Consider the following 15,856-nt stretch of genomic DNA (forward strand, 5'->3'; position numbering starts at 1 on the left):
GGACTCGTGCAGCAGCGGTGAGGGGCGGCCTGTGGTGCCCCCTGGCGGCGCGGAGGAGCGGCCGCTGCCAGCGGGGCGCTCCGGGAATACGTGGAGGGGACAACGGGACACACAGGTGACGCGTGGGGGGACACAGCTCTAGAAAGGGCTATCGCTGCGTCACTTCCAGCACACGATGATGTTGGGGTCATTCTCCAGGCGCTCATCCAGCTCCTTGTAACTCATGCCTGGGGAGTAAGACAGTGGGTGTTAGTAGAGTGTCAGTGTGGTGCCCGGCAGCAGTGTCCAAGGGCTGGGTGTGCTCCCCGAGCCCTGCCCCTGGAAGCGAGGGCTTGGCAGCCTTGCTTGGAGAAGAGCCTGGCCCACAGTCCCAGCTCCCAAAGGGGCAAGAACCCAGGAGCAGTGCACAGCTGTGGGCAGGCAGACATTCCTGAGTCTCCCACCAGTCCTAGGGCCCCATGGAGCACAGGATCCTAGGGATCCGTACCAGTCTTGCAGCAGATCTCATCGTAGCTGTGGCAGCCCGTGTACAGCCGGGCTGGGTGGCTCCGCTCGTCCCGGGCCACCTTGACGGGGTATTTCTGGAGCCGCCGGATAAGGCCCTTCATCAAACCAAACTGGATAAGCCTCCTGGGGATGAGGAGGGAAGAGACTGACACCACAGTGCCGAGGTGCCAAAAGCCCCAGCTCCCCACATTCCCTTCTGTTCCACACGCCCCACCACTGCCTCATGTTTCCTACCCTACGGACACAGGGGTTGAGTACTTTCTGCTCCCTCTGTCACCCCCAGTGCCACCACTACCCTCAGAGACCAATCAGGAGGGCTCTGACCTCTCGTCCACCCTCTGGAGCTGCAGGGTGTAGCGGCAGATGAGGTCTCGCACGGTGGTGCCAGGGCTCAGTCCGCAATACAGCTGGAACACATCCCTGAGGCTGGCTCGCTTGTGCCCTGCAAGGACAAATCACCCTTCATCTGCCCTGTCCCCCTGTCTGGGCCACCATGCCCAGGAGAGTCACTGTACCTTGTTTGGTGATGTAGGACAGACACTCTTCCTGGAGGCACTTGTCATCCACCAGGTCCTGGACCTTCGGAGTGGTGCAGTAGACATTGGAGTACTGGAGAGTGATGGAAAATTAGCTCTCTCAGCTGTGGCTCTGAGAGACAGGCCTGGCCTACTCCTACCCTGCTGTTTCCCCTGCACAGCCACTACCCAAGCCCCGCTCACAGCCCCATGCTCCATGGCCTGACCCACCTGAAGTATGGAGACAAGTGTGACAACCCCATAGTACCTGCAGATGGACAGGAAAAGGTGAGAGGCACTCTCTGGCAGCACCCACCCCCCTCGTTGGGCTGTCCAGCCCCCTCCAGGCACTCACAGCAGGTTCTGCACAGCGATGCGCACCAAGTTCAGCTCCACATCGGCTTCTGCCGAAATCTTCTGGACGTGCCGAAATCCATCAATGTAGGGCAGGATCTGCGAGAGGAGGAGCCAAGAGTTAAAAGGGCAGAGAGCAGTGAGGCAACATCCTGAAGCCCAAGCAGCTCCCCTGGACGTGGGAGCATCTGGGATGGGCAGGCTCCATCCCCAAGTGCACTTTAACCTTGTGCTGGTGAATGATTTGCTCACAGGTCTAAAGACAATGGCTGCACCAAACCACGCTCATTAATGTGGTGATCTCCATGACAGCCCAACTCCCCCAGTGGTCTGGAAACAGATCCCCTTCAAAGTGTAAAACACACGGACCTGCTGCGTGGTGAGATCCCACTGGGAGTTGAAGAAGTCATCCTTGTCTTGGGTGAAGACAGGGACATCGTACTCCTGCACAATGGGAGGGTCTGGGCGCTGCTCAATCACCTTCAGGTGGATGGTGTTCGACTCATCTGCCCGGGAAAAGGGGAAGGCTCAATCTCCATGGAAAGCAGTGCTTCTTCAGGAGCTTGCAACCATCAATCCCAGGACACCACAATGTCACACAGAACAAGGTGTTTGCAGCCCATAACCGCATCCCACCCATCCCTTGGAGCCAGCTAGGGCAAGGCTGGCTCAGACATCTCCAAGCACAGGCAGAGCCAGCCTGGGCAGGGAATGGCCCAGCTGTCTCCCAGCACTGTCCTGTCCTCACCGTACCTATGGGCAGGGTGCACTTCCCTTTGGCATTCAGCTCCTCCAGCAGGATAGTCATGATGGGAACCAGCTTCTGTTTACTCTCCTCATTGGAGATGAATCCACTTTCCAGCTGATGAGAAAAAGGTCAAGTCAGCTCCTCCCCACAGGATTACTGGTGCCAGGAGCCCAGATCCTGTTCTCCTTTAAAACTGATCAGTAGGAAACCAGCACAATCCCCTCCTCACTGTAAAACCAGCCCCTGTCCCAGCAATGCCCAGTGACTCCCAATGTGCTCCAGGACACTGCTGAGTGCCCACGCTCTGTGGGGTAGATCTGGAGGCAGCCTGGCCGTGTCCAGGCCTCACCTCGAGGGTGGTGAGGTAACCAGCCAGCTTCTTCACGATGGGCTCCAGCGCACAGGCCTTGGCTCTGGCATCACACACAAAGCCCAGGTTGAAGAGCAGAGCATTCCGGCTGTATTTCTTGTGCTCGATGCACACGGGGCAGCCGATCAGCTTCTTCTCCATGGCCGTCCTGTGGGGAGACACCTGTGACCTGCACCTGCGCCCCCAGGGTGGCTCAACCACACCAGGATTGTTCCCAGTCAGCTCTGGAGGTGGGGGCTTCTTTACATTGCAGGAAAAATGATGCCTAAGTCCTACATGCTCAGAGTGCAAATCACAGTCTGAAGAGGGGCAGGGGAGAGGAAAGACTGAGCCCTCAGAAAAGGAAACAGTCTCCTTTTGAAACCATCACAGCTTTCTTGACTGGTCTGACTTTCATGGATTGAAGGCTGGCAGAGCAGCAGATGCAGCACCAGCCACCCCCAAAATGTGACCAACCACCCTCTGCACGGGTCCCTGGGGGTCCCGCAGTGACCCTGCTGGCCCTGGGACCAAGAGCCCAGCGCGCTGGCACTGTCACACCCCCGAGCTGTGCTCCGCACCGAGCCCGGCGGGACAGCGGGGCCCCGCGGCAGGGACAGGGCTCTGCCCGCACTCACACGGTGATCAGCTTGTTCTGCAGCTCAGGCTTCGTGATGACGTACACCTGGATGGTGTCAAACAGCTCCCGGGAGATGAAGTCCTCGGGGACCTGCGGCGGCACAGGAGGCTCCGTTCCAGCCGAGCCCCGTCGCTCTCCGGGCCGCACCTCCACCCCTGTCCCTGAGCGCCCTTCCCCTCCGTGGGTGCTGCCACGGCCCAGGCCCAGCCCCTCCGCCGCGGGCAGGCGCTGTGGGCCCCCAGCCGCTCGCCCCGCACCTGGTAGGTGATTTTGGGCCCCAGCGTGGGGTGGAACTCGCTGAAGAACACGCACTCGATGCGGCCTCCCATGGCGGAACGCGGAGCGGCCCCAGCACCGGCTGCAGCCCCAGCCCCGCCGGCCACCGTAGCGCCGCTCCCGCGGAATCACACGGCCGCGCACGGGGCGGGCCCTCGCATTGAGTGACAGCACTTCCCGCCACTCAGCGGCGGTGCAGCGCTGCGGGGGCGGGCTCTAGTGCTGACGGACAGCCCGCCTCAGCCAATCGGAGCCCGTACCTCGGCCCGGCCATGTCGGCGGCGGGGGTTCCGCCCGCCCGGCCAACATGGCCCTGACGGCCGAAACCGAGTCCCGCCTGTACCGCTCGCTGCGCGTGGCCGCCGGCGCCGCCGCGCACCTCGTGGCGCTGGGATTCCCCGCCGCCGTGGCCGTGCTGGCGCGGCCAGGATCCAGTGAGTGCCGGTGGGGCCGGGGGCGCGGGGAGGGCCGGATGTCTCACCTCACCTCACCCTGTGCTTCCCTTCCAGGTCTCTTTTCCTGGCACCCTCTGCTCATGGCCCTCGCGGTAAGTGTCACCGCCCCGCTGCCGTGGGACAGGCAGGGGCCGTGCCAGGGGATTCCCTGGGTGGTGGGTGCCTAGCGCCGGTACCCCCCGGGTAATGGGAGGCTGGGTCCCCGGGCGGGGGTGCCCAGCCGCGGGAGCAGCGGGCGGGGGCGTTTGGCCGGTGCCAATCCCGCTGCCCTCTTCCCCCCAGTTCTCCTTCCTGATGACGGAAGCGCTGCTGATCTTCTCCCCGGAGACCTCGCTGCTGCGCTCCTTCTCCCGCAAAGTCCGAGTGCGGGCGCACTGGGCCCTGCAGCTGCTCGCTCTGCTCTGCGCTCTCCTGGGGCTGGGAATCATCACCTACAATAAGCACCTGAACGGCAAGGGCCACTTTGTCACCTGGCACGGGCTGACGGGGCTGCTGGCAGTGCTGTATGCCGGCGGGCAATGCGCCGGGGGCGTGCTCCTGCTCTACCCCAAGCTGATCAAGAACTGGACGCTGGCCAAGCTGAAGCTGTACCACGCGACCTCAGGGCTGGTGGGCTACCTGCTGGGCTGTGCCAGCCTGATGTTGGGCATGTGCTCCCTCTGGTTCACCACCACGGTGACCGGTGCCTCGTGGTACCTCGCCATGCTGTGTCCTCTCATCACCAGCCTGGTTATCATGAACCAGGTGAGCAATGCGTACCTGTACCGCAAACGGAGCCAGCACTGAGTGCTTGGTGCTGACCTGAACTTCCCAAAGCAAGCTGGGTCTCCCCTTGGAGAGAGTTGGCAGCCCCCCTGCTCGCACAGGGTCTCCTTGGAACTTGGTTTCTACCTACTTGTCTTTCATTAGTCCTGGATTGTCCATAGTGTCTTGTCCCTGGGGAGCAGCTGTGATGTGTGTGACACCTCACCCCTGCCTTGGAGGGGATGTTCCCCAGCACAGGTAAAGCTGCCGGTCCCAGCAGCTTGGTGCTCAGTGCTGGGAAATGGAGGGCTCATTCAGGATTCCTGCTCCTTTTCCCTTCCCACGCAGGGCTGCTTTGGAGTGGGCAGGACAGGAGCCATCCTGGTGAGGAGGGCAGGGAGTCCCCTCTCTCCCAGGAGACTGCAGCAGGCACCACACTGCCTCTCCTGCCATGGGGGCAGCTTGGTCAGGAAAGCACAAGGCACGGTTGTGGTTTCAGCCCTGGAAGGGCTGGGGCAGGGTGGTGGCACCCGAGCAACGGTACAGCAGCATGTGTGTCCCCATGGCACAGGCACTCCCTGGGATGAGAGCAGGCGGCTCTGCCCTAAGGGCCTGGGTCTGGGCACCCACTGCCACGCACAAACCCCTCCTTTGTGGGCTGGGCTCGGCCTGGTGGGGTGGGGTCAGTTTACAGAGCAAATTACTGAGCCGGGCTGTGAACCTGCAGTCAGCAAGTCATAGGGAACAGCGTGAGCACGGGGGAAGGCACAGACCTGGGTGATGAACCCCTGGGAAGGCACAAAGAAACCTTGCTGGCACAACAGTCTTCCTTCCAGCATGCATCCTGCTCCCGGCAGGGCTGGAGAGCTGGGAGTGGCTCCTGGGCTGAAAAATTCCTCTGTATCTAGAGCTTTTACTCAATAAAAATTTCAGGCAGCTAGAGTGCAACAAGCCCTCTTTACTCCTTGGGTGGGATGACTTTTGGGGTGCAGGCAGACATCTCCCCCTTCCTATTTCCTGCTGGGAGCACCTGGGAAGAAACCTCCTCCCCAGCCTCCTGAGAAGAGCCCCCACGGGCTGCTCTGGGCCAGGCCCCCCACCTTGCCCATGCTCTGCTGCAGGAGTCCATGCTTTCAAAGAACTCTTTATTGATACCCAAATGTCTGTGTTCTTCCCATTTGACAAAACCTTCTCGTGTGGTCCTTTAAAAAAATAATCATGACACTGCTGATCTGCATCCTGGGCTGGGAATTGCCCACTGGATCAGGAGCTGTGGAGGCTGTCACAGGGAGCATCCTCTCCATCCAGGAAAAATAACCCATCAACACAGAGGGAGGGAAAAGAAAGGGGGAGCCCATATTCTACCTGCAGGAAAAAAAACCTGCTGCCAGAGGAAGCAGCTAGAGCCCCACTGTAAAATTAATGCCAGCTTCTAGTGTAATCTGGTAAACGGATTAGCTGGGGAGCAACCAAGGGCAGCAGCTCCTCACAGGGGGAGGGAGTAGGAGAGGAAGCAGAGAATCCCCACCGTGCAAAGCCTGGAGCTGGCAGTGCTGGAGCACCACCATGAGGGGCTGGGTGGCCTCTTCCTGCCCAGTGTCCTGTCCCCTCCTACCCAACAAACTTCTCACCGGTGCTGGCAAGCTCCTGATAGGGCGGGGGAAGGCTCCCCATGGGAAAGGCATTCGTAAGAGAAACCCACCAGCCTTCCCATTGCCTCAGTTAAGAACAAAACTACCTTCAGAAAGGAGAAAATAAGTGTTGAGTGCTCTGGCCAAGCCCTGGCACAGAGGAGAAGCTGACTTCGATCCCACGAGGGCCAGCACAGCGGCTTGGGGCAGGGATCAGCCCCGCGTCCCTCTCCCAGAACAGCCTCCGCTGCCTGCACCGACTCCACGGCCTGCCCCGCGCTGAGGGGAGTGGCTTCAGGAATTCCTGTCCTCAAGGTGGTGGCAGTGTCACTATCCCGGGCGCCTGGTGCTGGCCCCGAGCAGCAGCGAAGCGTTGGAATGAGGTATCCTCCTGCCTGTGCCGCAGGAGGAGTCCCCGCTCCCGGCCGTGGGGGACACGAGGGGGATTAGCAGCTCTCCAACGGAGACAGGGCGGGAAGGGGCCGCTCACAGCTGGGCCGGGGCATCCTGGAAGCTGATGAGGTTGGACTCCTGGCTGGGGCTCTTCCCAGCCACGCCAGGCTCGGGCAGCAGTGGGCTGTCGGCCTTTGCTGCTGCTGCCGCCTCCTCCTCATCATCCTCCATGCTGGGCCAGGCTGACTGGTCCTCCACTCGCTTCAGCCGCTCGTTCAAAGCCTTCAGGGCCAGCTGCCTGCAGGACAAGGGTGTGTGGGCAGGTTAACCCCGGGTCAACAGCTCTGCCCCATGGGACACTGTGCAAGTCAGTCCCTGGCTTCTTCCCAGCAGGAAAGGGTGGATTCAGTAGTGCTGGGGAAGACCTGGAGCACCTAGGACTCCTCCACAGAAATCCACTCCAGCTCCCAGACTACTCACACACAGTCTGCATGCTACGTGGTGCAATTAGAGGCTGTCAGCACAAGGGCAGCTCCGGGACTGAGGAATAGTCATAAAGCAGGGCAGGGAAAAGGGAGCACCAGCACCCTGTCCAAACCTTCCTGCCAGACATCAGGAAGGCCAGTGCTGGCTGGGCTGAAGGGCTGGGGTGTGAGGCTGACTCACTGCCCTCCCCTGGGCCAGGGTGAACTAGTGCAAGGCTGCCACGAGCAGGGGTTGTCACCACCCCAGGCTGTCCCCCTTTCTTCTGCAGGGACCCCTAACCCTGTCTGCCCCTTTCCCAGGATTTCCCTTGCCTTTCCATTGCTGCTCCACATCTGGAAAAGCAGGATAATGTCCCACCAGCTCCCTGAAATGCTTCTCACAACCTCCGTGGCAGGGCAGCCTCCAGCAGACCACATGGAGAAGGCCTCTCCTGAGCCCGTGCACCTAAACCTCTCCCCTCCTCCTCGTTTGGATTTTAAACCCCACCCTCGCTGTCCCTAAACACGATCCCCATGGACAGGGCAGGGGGTACCTTCTCCTCTCGGCATCCTGCGGGTCCGTCCCTGGCAGGCTGATGGTGATGGAGGATGGGGCACCCACGTCGTAGCGCTTGACGGTCTTGCGGCACAAGCGCACCTTCACCAGCACGCTGTGCACCACGTTGGCCACTAGACCCACCACGGGCTGCAGGATCTCCGGGAAGAAAGTGGCAAAGGCGAAGTGGTCGCTCATGTCTCCGCGGCCTCTACTGTGCCGCTGGTAGAAGCGGAGATAGACCCAGCTGGAGAGGAGCCCGAAGCCATACGAGGCCAGTACATTGCTCTCGACGAGGGCAGCGAGCCGCAGCAGAGCTAGGAAGAGGAGCAGGAGCATGGGGACAGCCTTCATTCTGACCTGAGGCACCTTCAGTACGGTGCTGTCCCCCATCGTCTGCTTGAGGGCCACCAAAACCCCCCCAAGGAAGCCCAGCCCGCCGTGGATGCGGACGGAGAACAGATAGTCGAGGTTGAAGGAGGCAACATAGGTGAGGAAGTAGGCGAAGGCCGCCAGGAGCCCCACGGAGATGTTCACCACGGCGAAGAAGACGAGGAGCTCCAGCGCACCCCAGAGGGGCTCCAGCAGCCGCCCGGCCGCCCCCAGCGTGGCCAGGCTGGCCACCAGCCCCCAGGCGCGCTCCTCCACCAACCCATGCGTCAGCAGCGTCCACACCCAGAAGTTGGGGGGCAGGAGGTAGCCGGGAGTCACCCCCAGCCCGTAGGTCGTGTCCAGCCCGAAGGAGAGCAGATACAGCAGCACCACGGCGGCGCTCAGCGACTTCACCACCACGCTGGTACCGGCCAGCGCCGCCAGGAAGTGCTGCCGGGCCACCGGCAGGTACCGCCGCATCTTCGGCCCCGCGGGCGGGACGGGGCGGCCCCGCGGGGGCTGCCCGGCCCCACCCGCCCGCCTCCCCGCGCCGGGCCCCGCGCAGCCCCCGGCCGGCCCCGGCCCCGGCCCCGGTCCCGGTCCCTCCCTCTGCCGCCGCCTCGGGCCAGGCCGCTCTCGGACCCTCTGCTGGGCCAGGCCGGGCGCGGACAAACAGCGCTGCTGCGCATGCGCAGAACGGGGGCGCCGGGGCGGGGCTGCTGCGCAGACAGGGCCAGGGCGCCGCGGGGAATGTCGGGACTTGTAGTCCGGCCACGTTGGCAGCGCGGAGCGGCATGGGATACACGGACGGGAAGCACGAGGGGAATACGGAGAGGGGCAGGGACATGGGCGGAGACTGAAACGAGAGGACGTGGGACAAACGAGTGGCACGGACGGGGGGGGACACGGAGATAGCGGGACACGGGGGAGAGGGGTGGCAGAACACGGCTATGGGGCAGTCATGGGATGCGTGCATGGGGGCACAGACGCTGGGAAAAGGGGATATGGACACGGGGGGGCTGGACACGGAGGCACGCGGGGACATTGAACCCCTGTAAGAGGGACATAGGTGCGGGGACACCGGCACGAGGACACGGGCATGGAGTGGGGCGTGGGAGGGTCACAGTCCTGCGGGGACACAGGAATCTGGGGGGCTGAGCTGCTGCCATCCCACAGCCCCTTCTGTGCAGCGTGTGCGGCTCTGCGGGGTCCCCGCCTGTCCCGTGTCCCCGCCCGTCCCGTGTCCCTGCCCCCCAGAGGTGCAGCGGGTGTGAGGGCACTGTCCCACCTGGCAGGAGCCCCCCGATATCCTGTGCCCCCCCCGCTGTGCCCCCCCAGCCGTACCCACGTCCCCGGGCAATGACGCAGCCACCGCCTGTGAAGTGAAAATATGAACATTATTTAATAACTGAGTCTCTGTAATAAACCATTTGAAAATATTTTACAAGGAGTCACACGCACAATATCTTACAAATTGTCTTTTGTTGTTTTGTTTTTTTGTTTTTTTTTTTTTTAGTTTTCCAACTCTTCTGTACAAAAAAAAAAGAAACTCAAAGAAATTAAAAATAAATTAAAGAAAATCAATTAAAAACCTTTGAATGAGCAGAGAGAAGCTTTTGGGTGGGGACAGGGCAGGAGGTGACCCCGGCGGGACGGGGGGCCCGGGGTCACACCGCCCCTTCGTCTCATTGGTTTTTAACTTAAAATAGACTATATATGTATATATTTATAGGTATGTATAGTGGTGGTTTTCTGGCAGAGCACCTAACTAGACTACAGAAGTACACACACTCCCGGTAACACAGAGCCATCTGTTCAAACACGGTTCCCAGAGACAGTAACCAAACACACACTGAAAAAGCTACAAGCAGAATGACCATTAATTAACCCAGCACTAATTACCGCCTGGCGCCCTCCCCAGCCCCCCCGGGGTGGCCGTGCCGAGGGGGCTCCCCTGGACCCGGTTGATGGGGTGGCTCTGAGCGGGGTGGCCCGGGGGAGTGAGGGACCCCAAGCCTGCCCAGGGACCCCCGGCACTGCCGGGAGCGGCGGGGGGCGAGCGGGGGCGGGTGTGGCACCCCGGGCTGTCACAGCTGTCACCCTGCTCTGGGCCCCTGCAGCCCCGCCGCACCTCTTCTGGCTGGGTTTGCGGGGTGCAGTGGGGTCTGTGGGGTGCCAGGGCTGAGCTGTCCCCCTCCTTGGCACCCAGTGGATTGAGTGGGGGGACAACACCGCCACCTGAGCGCCTCGGCGTGAGCCCAGCCCCTCGGGGCACCGCTGCGGGGCCACCTCCCGCCCCCCAGCGCTGCGGGTCCCCAGCAGCAGCAGCCGGGAGCAGCCGCGGTGCCCCGAGGGACGGGCACGGCCCTTCTGGGGACAGGTGGCACCTCCCGCTCCGCTTGGCACTCGAGGACGTGCGGCACGGCCCGCGGTGGGGCGAGTGCCGGGGCACGGGCACGTTCCTGCAGGGGACAAGCAGCACATGGCCCCGGCCAGTGCGGTTTCTTTGGCAGGGCAAGGGGGTCCGGGCAGGGCTGGGGGCGGGGGCAGGGCTGAGCGGGCAGGATTCACAGTGATCTGCAGAACGGAAAACAAACAAAATGCATTTCCCCTCCTCCTTTTCACCCCAGTATCTGTGCCCAGCGCAGGGACCGGGGCTCCACCGTGCCCCGGCGCCAAAGGCCCCTGCCCCCTGTCCCTGTCCCTGCCCGCTGCCAGCCCCAGCCCGCAGGGATGCCGGAGCTGCCCCACACGCCCTGGGGCCGGTACCGCTAGAACAAATGATACTGACCCGCACAGTCAAGTCCTTTTTTTTTTTCTTTTTTTTTTTTTTTTTTTTCTTTTCTTCCCCCTCCCCCCCCTTTTTTTTTTCTTTTTTCTTTTTTTCCCCATGTGTCCTCGTTGCTGACAATAAACCCCGCCGGTCTCCAGGTGAAAATGTTGGAAACTCGATGTAGAAAGATCTGCTTTAAAATCTTCAGGCTAAAAAAATAGGCGAGGTGGATGGGGGGATCGCGGGCGGAGGACACCGACGCCACTTTTCCAAGTCCGAGTGGCCGGGAGGGCGCGAGGCCGGGGCACCCTCCCGGTCCCCGCTCTGCCGGGGAGCCCCTGCCCGCACCCCGGCTCTTCTTTGGCTGCGGCCGGCGGGGAGAGCGGGGCGGCACCCTGGGGGTCCCCGAGGCGGCGGAGGGGACGTCGCTCCCGCTCCACCGGGCCGGGGACGGGCATGGAGATGGAAGTTGAAAGAAAAGAGAGCTGGCGGGGGCGGCCAGGGGGCTAAAGGCAGGCGGCCGGGGGCAGTGGGTGCCGGCTGGTGCTGGAGTAAAGGAGCAGCAGCTGCAGCGAGAGCAGGACCCCCAGGGAGGGGGAGAAGGAAGCCCCTCGGCCGCAGTCTGAGGTATCTTCCTGAGTGGGAGAAGAGAGAGGGGCCATGGGGCACCCCCAGCAGTGCCTCGGCACCCCAGGGGCACGCACTGCACTGGTGGGGGCGTCTGCAGGTCCCTGCAGCCCTGAGAGCCTCCTGCCCTCCCGCACAGCCCTCGGGGAACCAGCCCTGGTGCTGCCCTCCCGCACAGCCCTCGGGGAACCAGCCCTGGTGCTGCCCTCCCGGCACCCCCGCGGCTCTGCTCCATGACATCGCTCTCCTGAGGACGCCTCATAGCTGTGATCTCCCCAGGGAATGCGCCAGGGCTTCTGACCCCTCCTCCCTATCCTCCCAGGCCTCCAAACTCCCATGGGGGGTTCCCCACCGCACTGAACCCCGGGGATCCCCTCACGGTTCTGTTCCCCTTAGGGGACACCCCATGGCTCTGCTCCCCACAGCATGGATACTCACCTTTCCATTTCCTCCTCAGGGGGGAACCTCTCAGCTCTGCTCCCCTGGGATCTCCCCATGGCTCCACTCCCCTGCCCAGGGGGAACCCAAATTTCCCGCAGGGGAGCTCCCCCCATGGCTCTGTTCCCCACACCAGAGGATATTCACTGTCCCTATCCCTTCCCGGGGCCAGCCCCAGCTCTGCCCCTCCCCTGCTCCCCCCACACCCACGTACTGTTGCATTGTAGTCGAAGCAGATGTGGGGGCCTTTCCGGTAGCGGGGTCTGTCCACCAGCTCACACTGGTTGGGGTCCCTCGGGGGGGCTTCGCAGGTCAAGGAAACCACCAGGAACAGGGCAGTGGGGGCTTGTAGAGCACCCCCAGCCCCTTTGGCCAGCTCCCTCTACCCCTGCCAAACTCTACAGATCCTTGCCCTCATGCCTGTCCCCAGATCCCCCACCCCACTGCCACCACATCCAAGTGGGATGCAGCTGAGACATCAAAGGATACCTCTTACCTCTGCTTGCAGCAGCTTGACAGACTCACACTGGCTGCAGAGGGGCTTGTCAGCCACCACGAAGAGCAGGTTGGTGTTGGCCAGTCTCTGTGCATGGAAGAGCCTGGGGGTGCAAAGGCAGTGGGACCCCAGTACTGTGTGCCCCAATCCCCCCCAGCTGCCAGTGCCAGCCCTGCTGGTGTGTGGGGCGCTGGGGAGGCTGAAACAACAGCATCTCCCCAGACCCAATTTCATTACTGTCCCTGTCCTCCCTGTCCCCACCTTCATCCCTGTCCCTAACCTCATGCCTGTCCACAGTGCCATCCTTGCCCTCAAACTTATCCCTATCCCCATTCCCTGCCCTGGTCTCCATCCCCATGCTCATCTCCACCTCCCTCCCCATCCTCATGCTCAGGGACTCAGCACTGATGGTTCCAGGACTTGGTTCCACACACAGGATCCCTGGGGACACATCACCCACATTCCATGGGGGTCACTGCTGTTCCTTTCTGTCCCTCCCTCTGGGTATCACAGTCCCCCTAAATGCTGCACAGCATCTCCTATTGCCCCCACACAGCCTGCTGCACGGGGATCTTGGCAAAGGCAGCCTCGGGGGTGTCCCCAGCCCTGCCCAGGGGTGGGACAGTGGGGACAGACCCACCTGGAGCAGTTGCCGCAGTCGATGATGGCGTTGTAGGTGGCGTTGACGGTGCTGAAGTAATACTGGGTCTGCTTCATGATGCAGCTCGTCTCCCTGGCCTCCATGCCGTCCCCCACCACCTCCTCTGTGCCAGCACAGCGCTGTGGGCCAAAGGCCACCAACCCCTCCAGCCCCTGCCCACCCCCAGCCCAAAGCTCCCCAGGGACTGACCTGTCTGGAACCAGCTGCTGTAGGTGAGGCTGTACAGGAACTGCTGGAACAGGGACCTGGGGAAGAAAAGTGTAGCCACATCACGTGTCCCAGCCCTAAGGACACCCCAGTGTCACTCCCCAGTGGGAATGGCCCCAGGGAGGGGACATGGCAGGACTCACCAGGCTGCAGCCGAAGTCCACCAGGCGAGGCTCAGGAGATCTGCCACAGTGGGCTGTGGGCAAAGAGGGGACAGTGAGCCAGCAGGTCCCCATGAAGGGCACTGGGGACACACTCACGGGTCCCTGAGCTACCAGACCACCTGGAATGCACCATCCCTGTGGGTGCTCACCACGAAGACGCCGCGGGGCGCTGCGCCCGTGTTGCTGGGGGCCTCAGGGGCACAGACAGACTGGAAGTCATAGGATTCCTTGCGGGCGTAGAAGGAGTTGTTGTAGAGGGCAGACATCAGGTTTGCATCCACTTCACTGAAGAACTTGCCCACCTGAAATGGGGACACTGAATCTGCACCCAAATGCCCCCTTGACACAGGACTCTCCGGGAGGGGACTGGAGTGGGGCTGTGCCACTCCAAGGCTCAAGGATCTCAGCCCCTTGCTGGCATCCCACTCCCAGGAGAGCTGTGGGCACCACTCACCTGGTACCAATGGTCCTCCTGGTTGGAGAGCACCAGGAAGCCCCCATCATCGATAAGGACACAGATGAGGTCCTGGGGAAGGAGGGCAGTGTCATCCAACCTTGGCCATGCCCAGGGCAAGGCAGGACAGCAGGGTGGGGGGTGGCAGGCTGTCAGGCAGGGAGGTGAGTGTGGTGTCCCCAAGCCTCAGAAGCATCTCAGTGCCAGGAGCACTTGAGCTGGGTACAGGGAGCAAGAGACACCATCCACCCTAGAAGTTTAACTCAAAGAGAATCCACAGTCCATGGGGCAACTCCTAGGCCTTCATCCCTGTGAGGTGGGTTGGTCTGGCTGAGCTTGGGAAGCAGCAGGGGACAGGGTGGGTGCACAGGCTGGGTAAGCAGGGGACAGGAACCTCTCCCAGCCATTTCCATACACCCCCACCAGCTGTCCCCACGCCTTTCCACTACCCACCTTGTTGTTGGCCTCACAGTCCATCTCACAGCTGCTTGAGGGATCACACTGTCAACCAAAAGCAGGGCAGAGGGAGAGGTTAGCAGGATGGTCATACCCCCCGAGCTGTCCTCCTAGCCAGAAGGGGACATGCAGGGTGTGTCCTCAGAGATGGGGATAGGTACCCTGAGGAACAAGCCCATTGCAACCACAAGCACCAAGTCCCAGCAGTGCCCCCCAGCAAGCAGAGCTCCCTCCCTGTCCTGTCTCCACCCTTGTTTCCCTGTGCCAGCCCCCAGGACGTACCCGGCGGGTGCCCAGCTGGTCACGGTCTGTCCGGTTGCTCGCCAGCACTTTGAACTTCTCAGCCCAGGCCTCCAAGTCCAGCTTCACCCCCACCACTGGGGCAGTGGGGAGACACGGTGAGCTGTAGCCTGGGGGTGGGTTGCAGGAACCCCCTAGCCAGGCACCAGGGCACCCAGCTCCCTCCTACCTGCGGGCTTCAGAGACTTGCCCTCGATGCTGAGCTCCACAGCGGTGCTCACCAGGATCCCGATGGTGTTGTTCTCCAGGTCCAGCCCCCGGTAACCCGCTGTGGAAGGCAAGGGTGACATCAGGGGACACACAGAGCCAGCAGCACCCTGTCGCCCTGAGCTGACACCCACCATCCCGGTAGGGTGGCTTGAAGATGTAGCCCTTGTTGTCCAGGCTCCTCCGGTAGAAGCTGGCATTGAAGGGCTCTGGTTCCTCCTCCCAGTCATCTGCAGCCCTGGCAGGGAGAAGCCACAGCCATGACTGTCACTGCCATCTCTGGTCCCACCAGAGCAGACAAGTCACTGTGCAGGGCAGACACTCACTTGTTAGGGAAGACACGGGTGATGCCCCCGTCGGTGGCTGCAAAGACAGCCAAGAGGCTGTACCTGCAAGGAGAGGGGCCAGGTTTGTCAACCATCAGTGGGGTTCTGTTCTGCCCCTGCCTCCACAGCCCATCCCAATCCTCATCTGTCCCAAGACAGTGCTGCCCACCCTGGGCTATCTCCCCTCCACCTACGTGTTGAGGTCCTGGTCTTTCCAGACTTGGTCCACCAGCTTCTGTGTGATACCCGTGTCCAGGATCAGGTTGTGCAGGAGAAAGTTGTCACCTTGGGAGATGGAGAGGAGGAGGAGATGAGAGCTGACCCCATGAGGGCCACCCATGTCCCCTGCCCTGCCCTGCCCCACCACAGCACCCACTCTGCAGCAGATCCCGGGACCCCAACCCCAGCACAGTTTATCCCCTGCTCCATCTCCCCTGAATCCCTGTTCACCCCCGAGCCCCCAGCAGCCCCCCCACCAGCCATCCCAGCTACTCACACTGCTTGGAGTCTGGGGTCACCTTTTCCATGAGGGCAATAAAGTTTTCCAGGAATTCGGTGTTGTTATCCGACAAGTCGAGGTCTTTGCAATACTCTCTGGGGTTTGGGGACAAGGTTTGTCGTTCGTGGGGATGGAAAAGGTAAGGTCAGTTCTCCCCCGGGGATGGCGGGGTGGGTGCTGGCCGTGCTGCCAGCACCCAGGCTTGACAGGGACACAATGGTGGTGGCGTGCCACCTCTCCTGGG

At 62.0% G+C, this 15,856-nt stretch overlaps 4 protein-coding genes across 5 annotated transcripts in view; 1 reads left to right on the plus strand and 3 right to left on the minus strand.

Annotated features, from left to right (window-relative positions):
- Positions 1–11: 11 nt before the first annotated feature.
- NPRL2 (NPR2 like, GATOR1 complex subunit) lies at positions 12–3,515 on the minus strand. The gene is made up of 11 exons (XM_033071869.2): positions 3,371–3,515; positions 3,112–3,203; positions 2,474–2,642; positions 2,130–2,238; positions 1,746–1,882; positions 1,378–1,475; positions 1,254–1,290; positions 1,023–1,116; positions 832–949; positions 488–630; positions 12–227 (listed from the first exon to the last, which is right to left on the minus strand). Exons 1-11 carry the CDS (start codon positions 3,440–3,442, stop codon positions 160–162), a joined length of 1,137 nt encoding a protein of 378 aa, XP_032927760.1. The 5' UTR covers positions 3,443–3,515; the 3' UTR covers positions 12–159.
- A 153-nt stretch (positions 3,516–3,668) lies between these two features.
- LOC117002694 (transmembrane reductase CYB561D2) lies at positions 3,669–5,530 on the plus strand. Its single transcript, XM_033072034.2, has 3 exons — positions 3,669–3,823; positions 3,899–3,936; positions 4,127–5,530. The coding sequence occupies exons 1-3, from the start codon at positions 3,697–3,699 to the stop codon at positions 4,628–4,630; spliced, it is 669 nt and encodes a 222-aa protein (XP_032927925.1). The 5' UTR covers positions 3,669–3,696; the 3' UTR covers positions 4,631–5,530.
- Positions 5,531–5,716: 186 nt separating this feature from the next.
- On the minus strand, positions 5,717–8,678 carry TMEM115 (transmembrane protein 115). Its single transcript, XM_033072033.1, has 2 exons — positions 7,631–8,678; positions 5,717–6,910 (listed from the first exon to the last, which is right to left on the minus strand). The coding sequence occupies exons 1-2, from the start codon at positions 8,482–8,484 to the stop codon at positions 6,706–6,708; spliced, it is 1,059 nt and encodes a 352-aa protein (XP_032927924.1). The 5' UTR covers positions 8,485–8,678; the 3' UTR covers positions 5,717–6,705.
- A 704-nt stretch (positions 8,679–9,382) lies between these two features.
- The window catches only part of CACNA2D2 (calcium voltage-gated channel auxiliary subunit alpha2delta 2), a 209,826-nt gene continuing 203,352 nt past the window's right edge, over positions 9,383–15,856 (minus strand). For both annotated transcript variants that reach the window (XM_033072032.1, XM_033072031.1), the window contains 15 exons: positions 15,610–15,707; positions 15,308–15,398; positions 15,114–15,176; positions 14,922–15,025; positions 14,750–14,848; positions 14,563–14,657; positions 14,278–14,325; positions 13,825–13,896; positions 13,520–13,672; positions 13,350–13,402; positions 13,189–13,244; positions 12,979–13,102; positions 12,332–12,441; positions 12,057–12,145; positions 9,383–11,412 (listed from right to left, as the gene is read on the minus strand). In XM_033072032.1, the coding sequence (XP_032927923.1) occupies positions 11,284–11,412; positions 12,057–12,145; positions 12,332–12,441; positions 12,979–13,102; positions 13,189–13,244; positions 13,350–13,402; positions 13,520–13,672; positions 13,825–13,896; positions 14,278–14,325; positions 14,563–14,657; positions 14,750–14,848; positions 14,922–15,025; positions 15,114–15,176; positions 15,308–15,398; positions 15,610–15,707 (1,384 nt within the window). In that variant the 3' untranslated portion in view covers positions 9,383–11,283. The remainder of the gene's footprint in view (positions 11,413–12,056; positions 12,146–12,331; positions 12,442–12,978; positions 13,103–13,188; positions 13,245–13,349; positions 13,403–13,519; positions 13,673–13,824; positions 13,897–14,277; positions 14,326–14,562; positions 14,658–14,749; positions 14,849–14,921; positions 15,026–15,113; positions 15,177–15,307; positions 15,399–15,609; positions 15,708–15,856) is intronic.

Source organism: Catharus ustulatus, chromosome 13 (assembly GCF_009819885.2).
Source record: "Catharus ustulatus isolate bCatUst1 chromosome 13, bCatUst1.pri.v2, whole genome shotgun sequence".
Taxonomy (NCBI): Eukaryota; Metazoa; Chordata; class Aves; order Passeriformes; family Turdidae; genus Catharus; species Catharus ustulatus.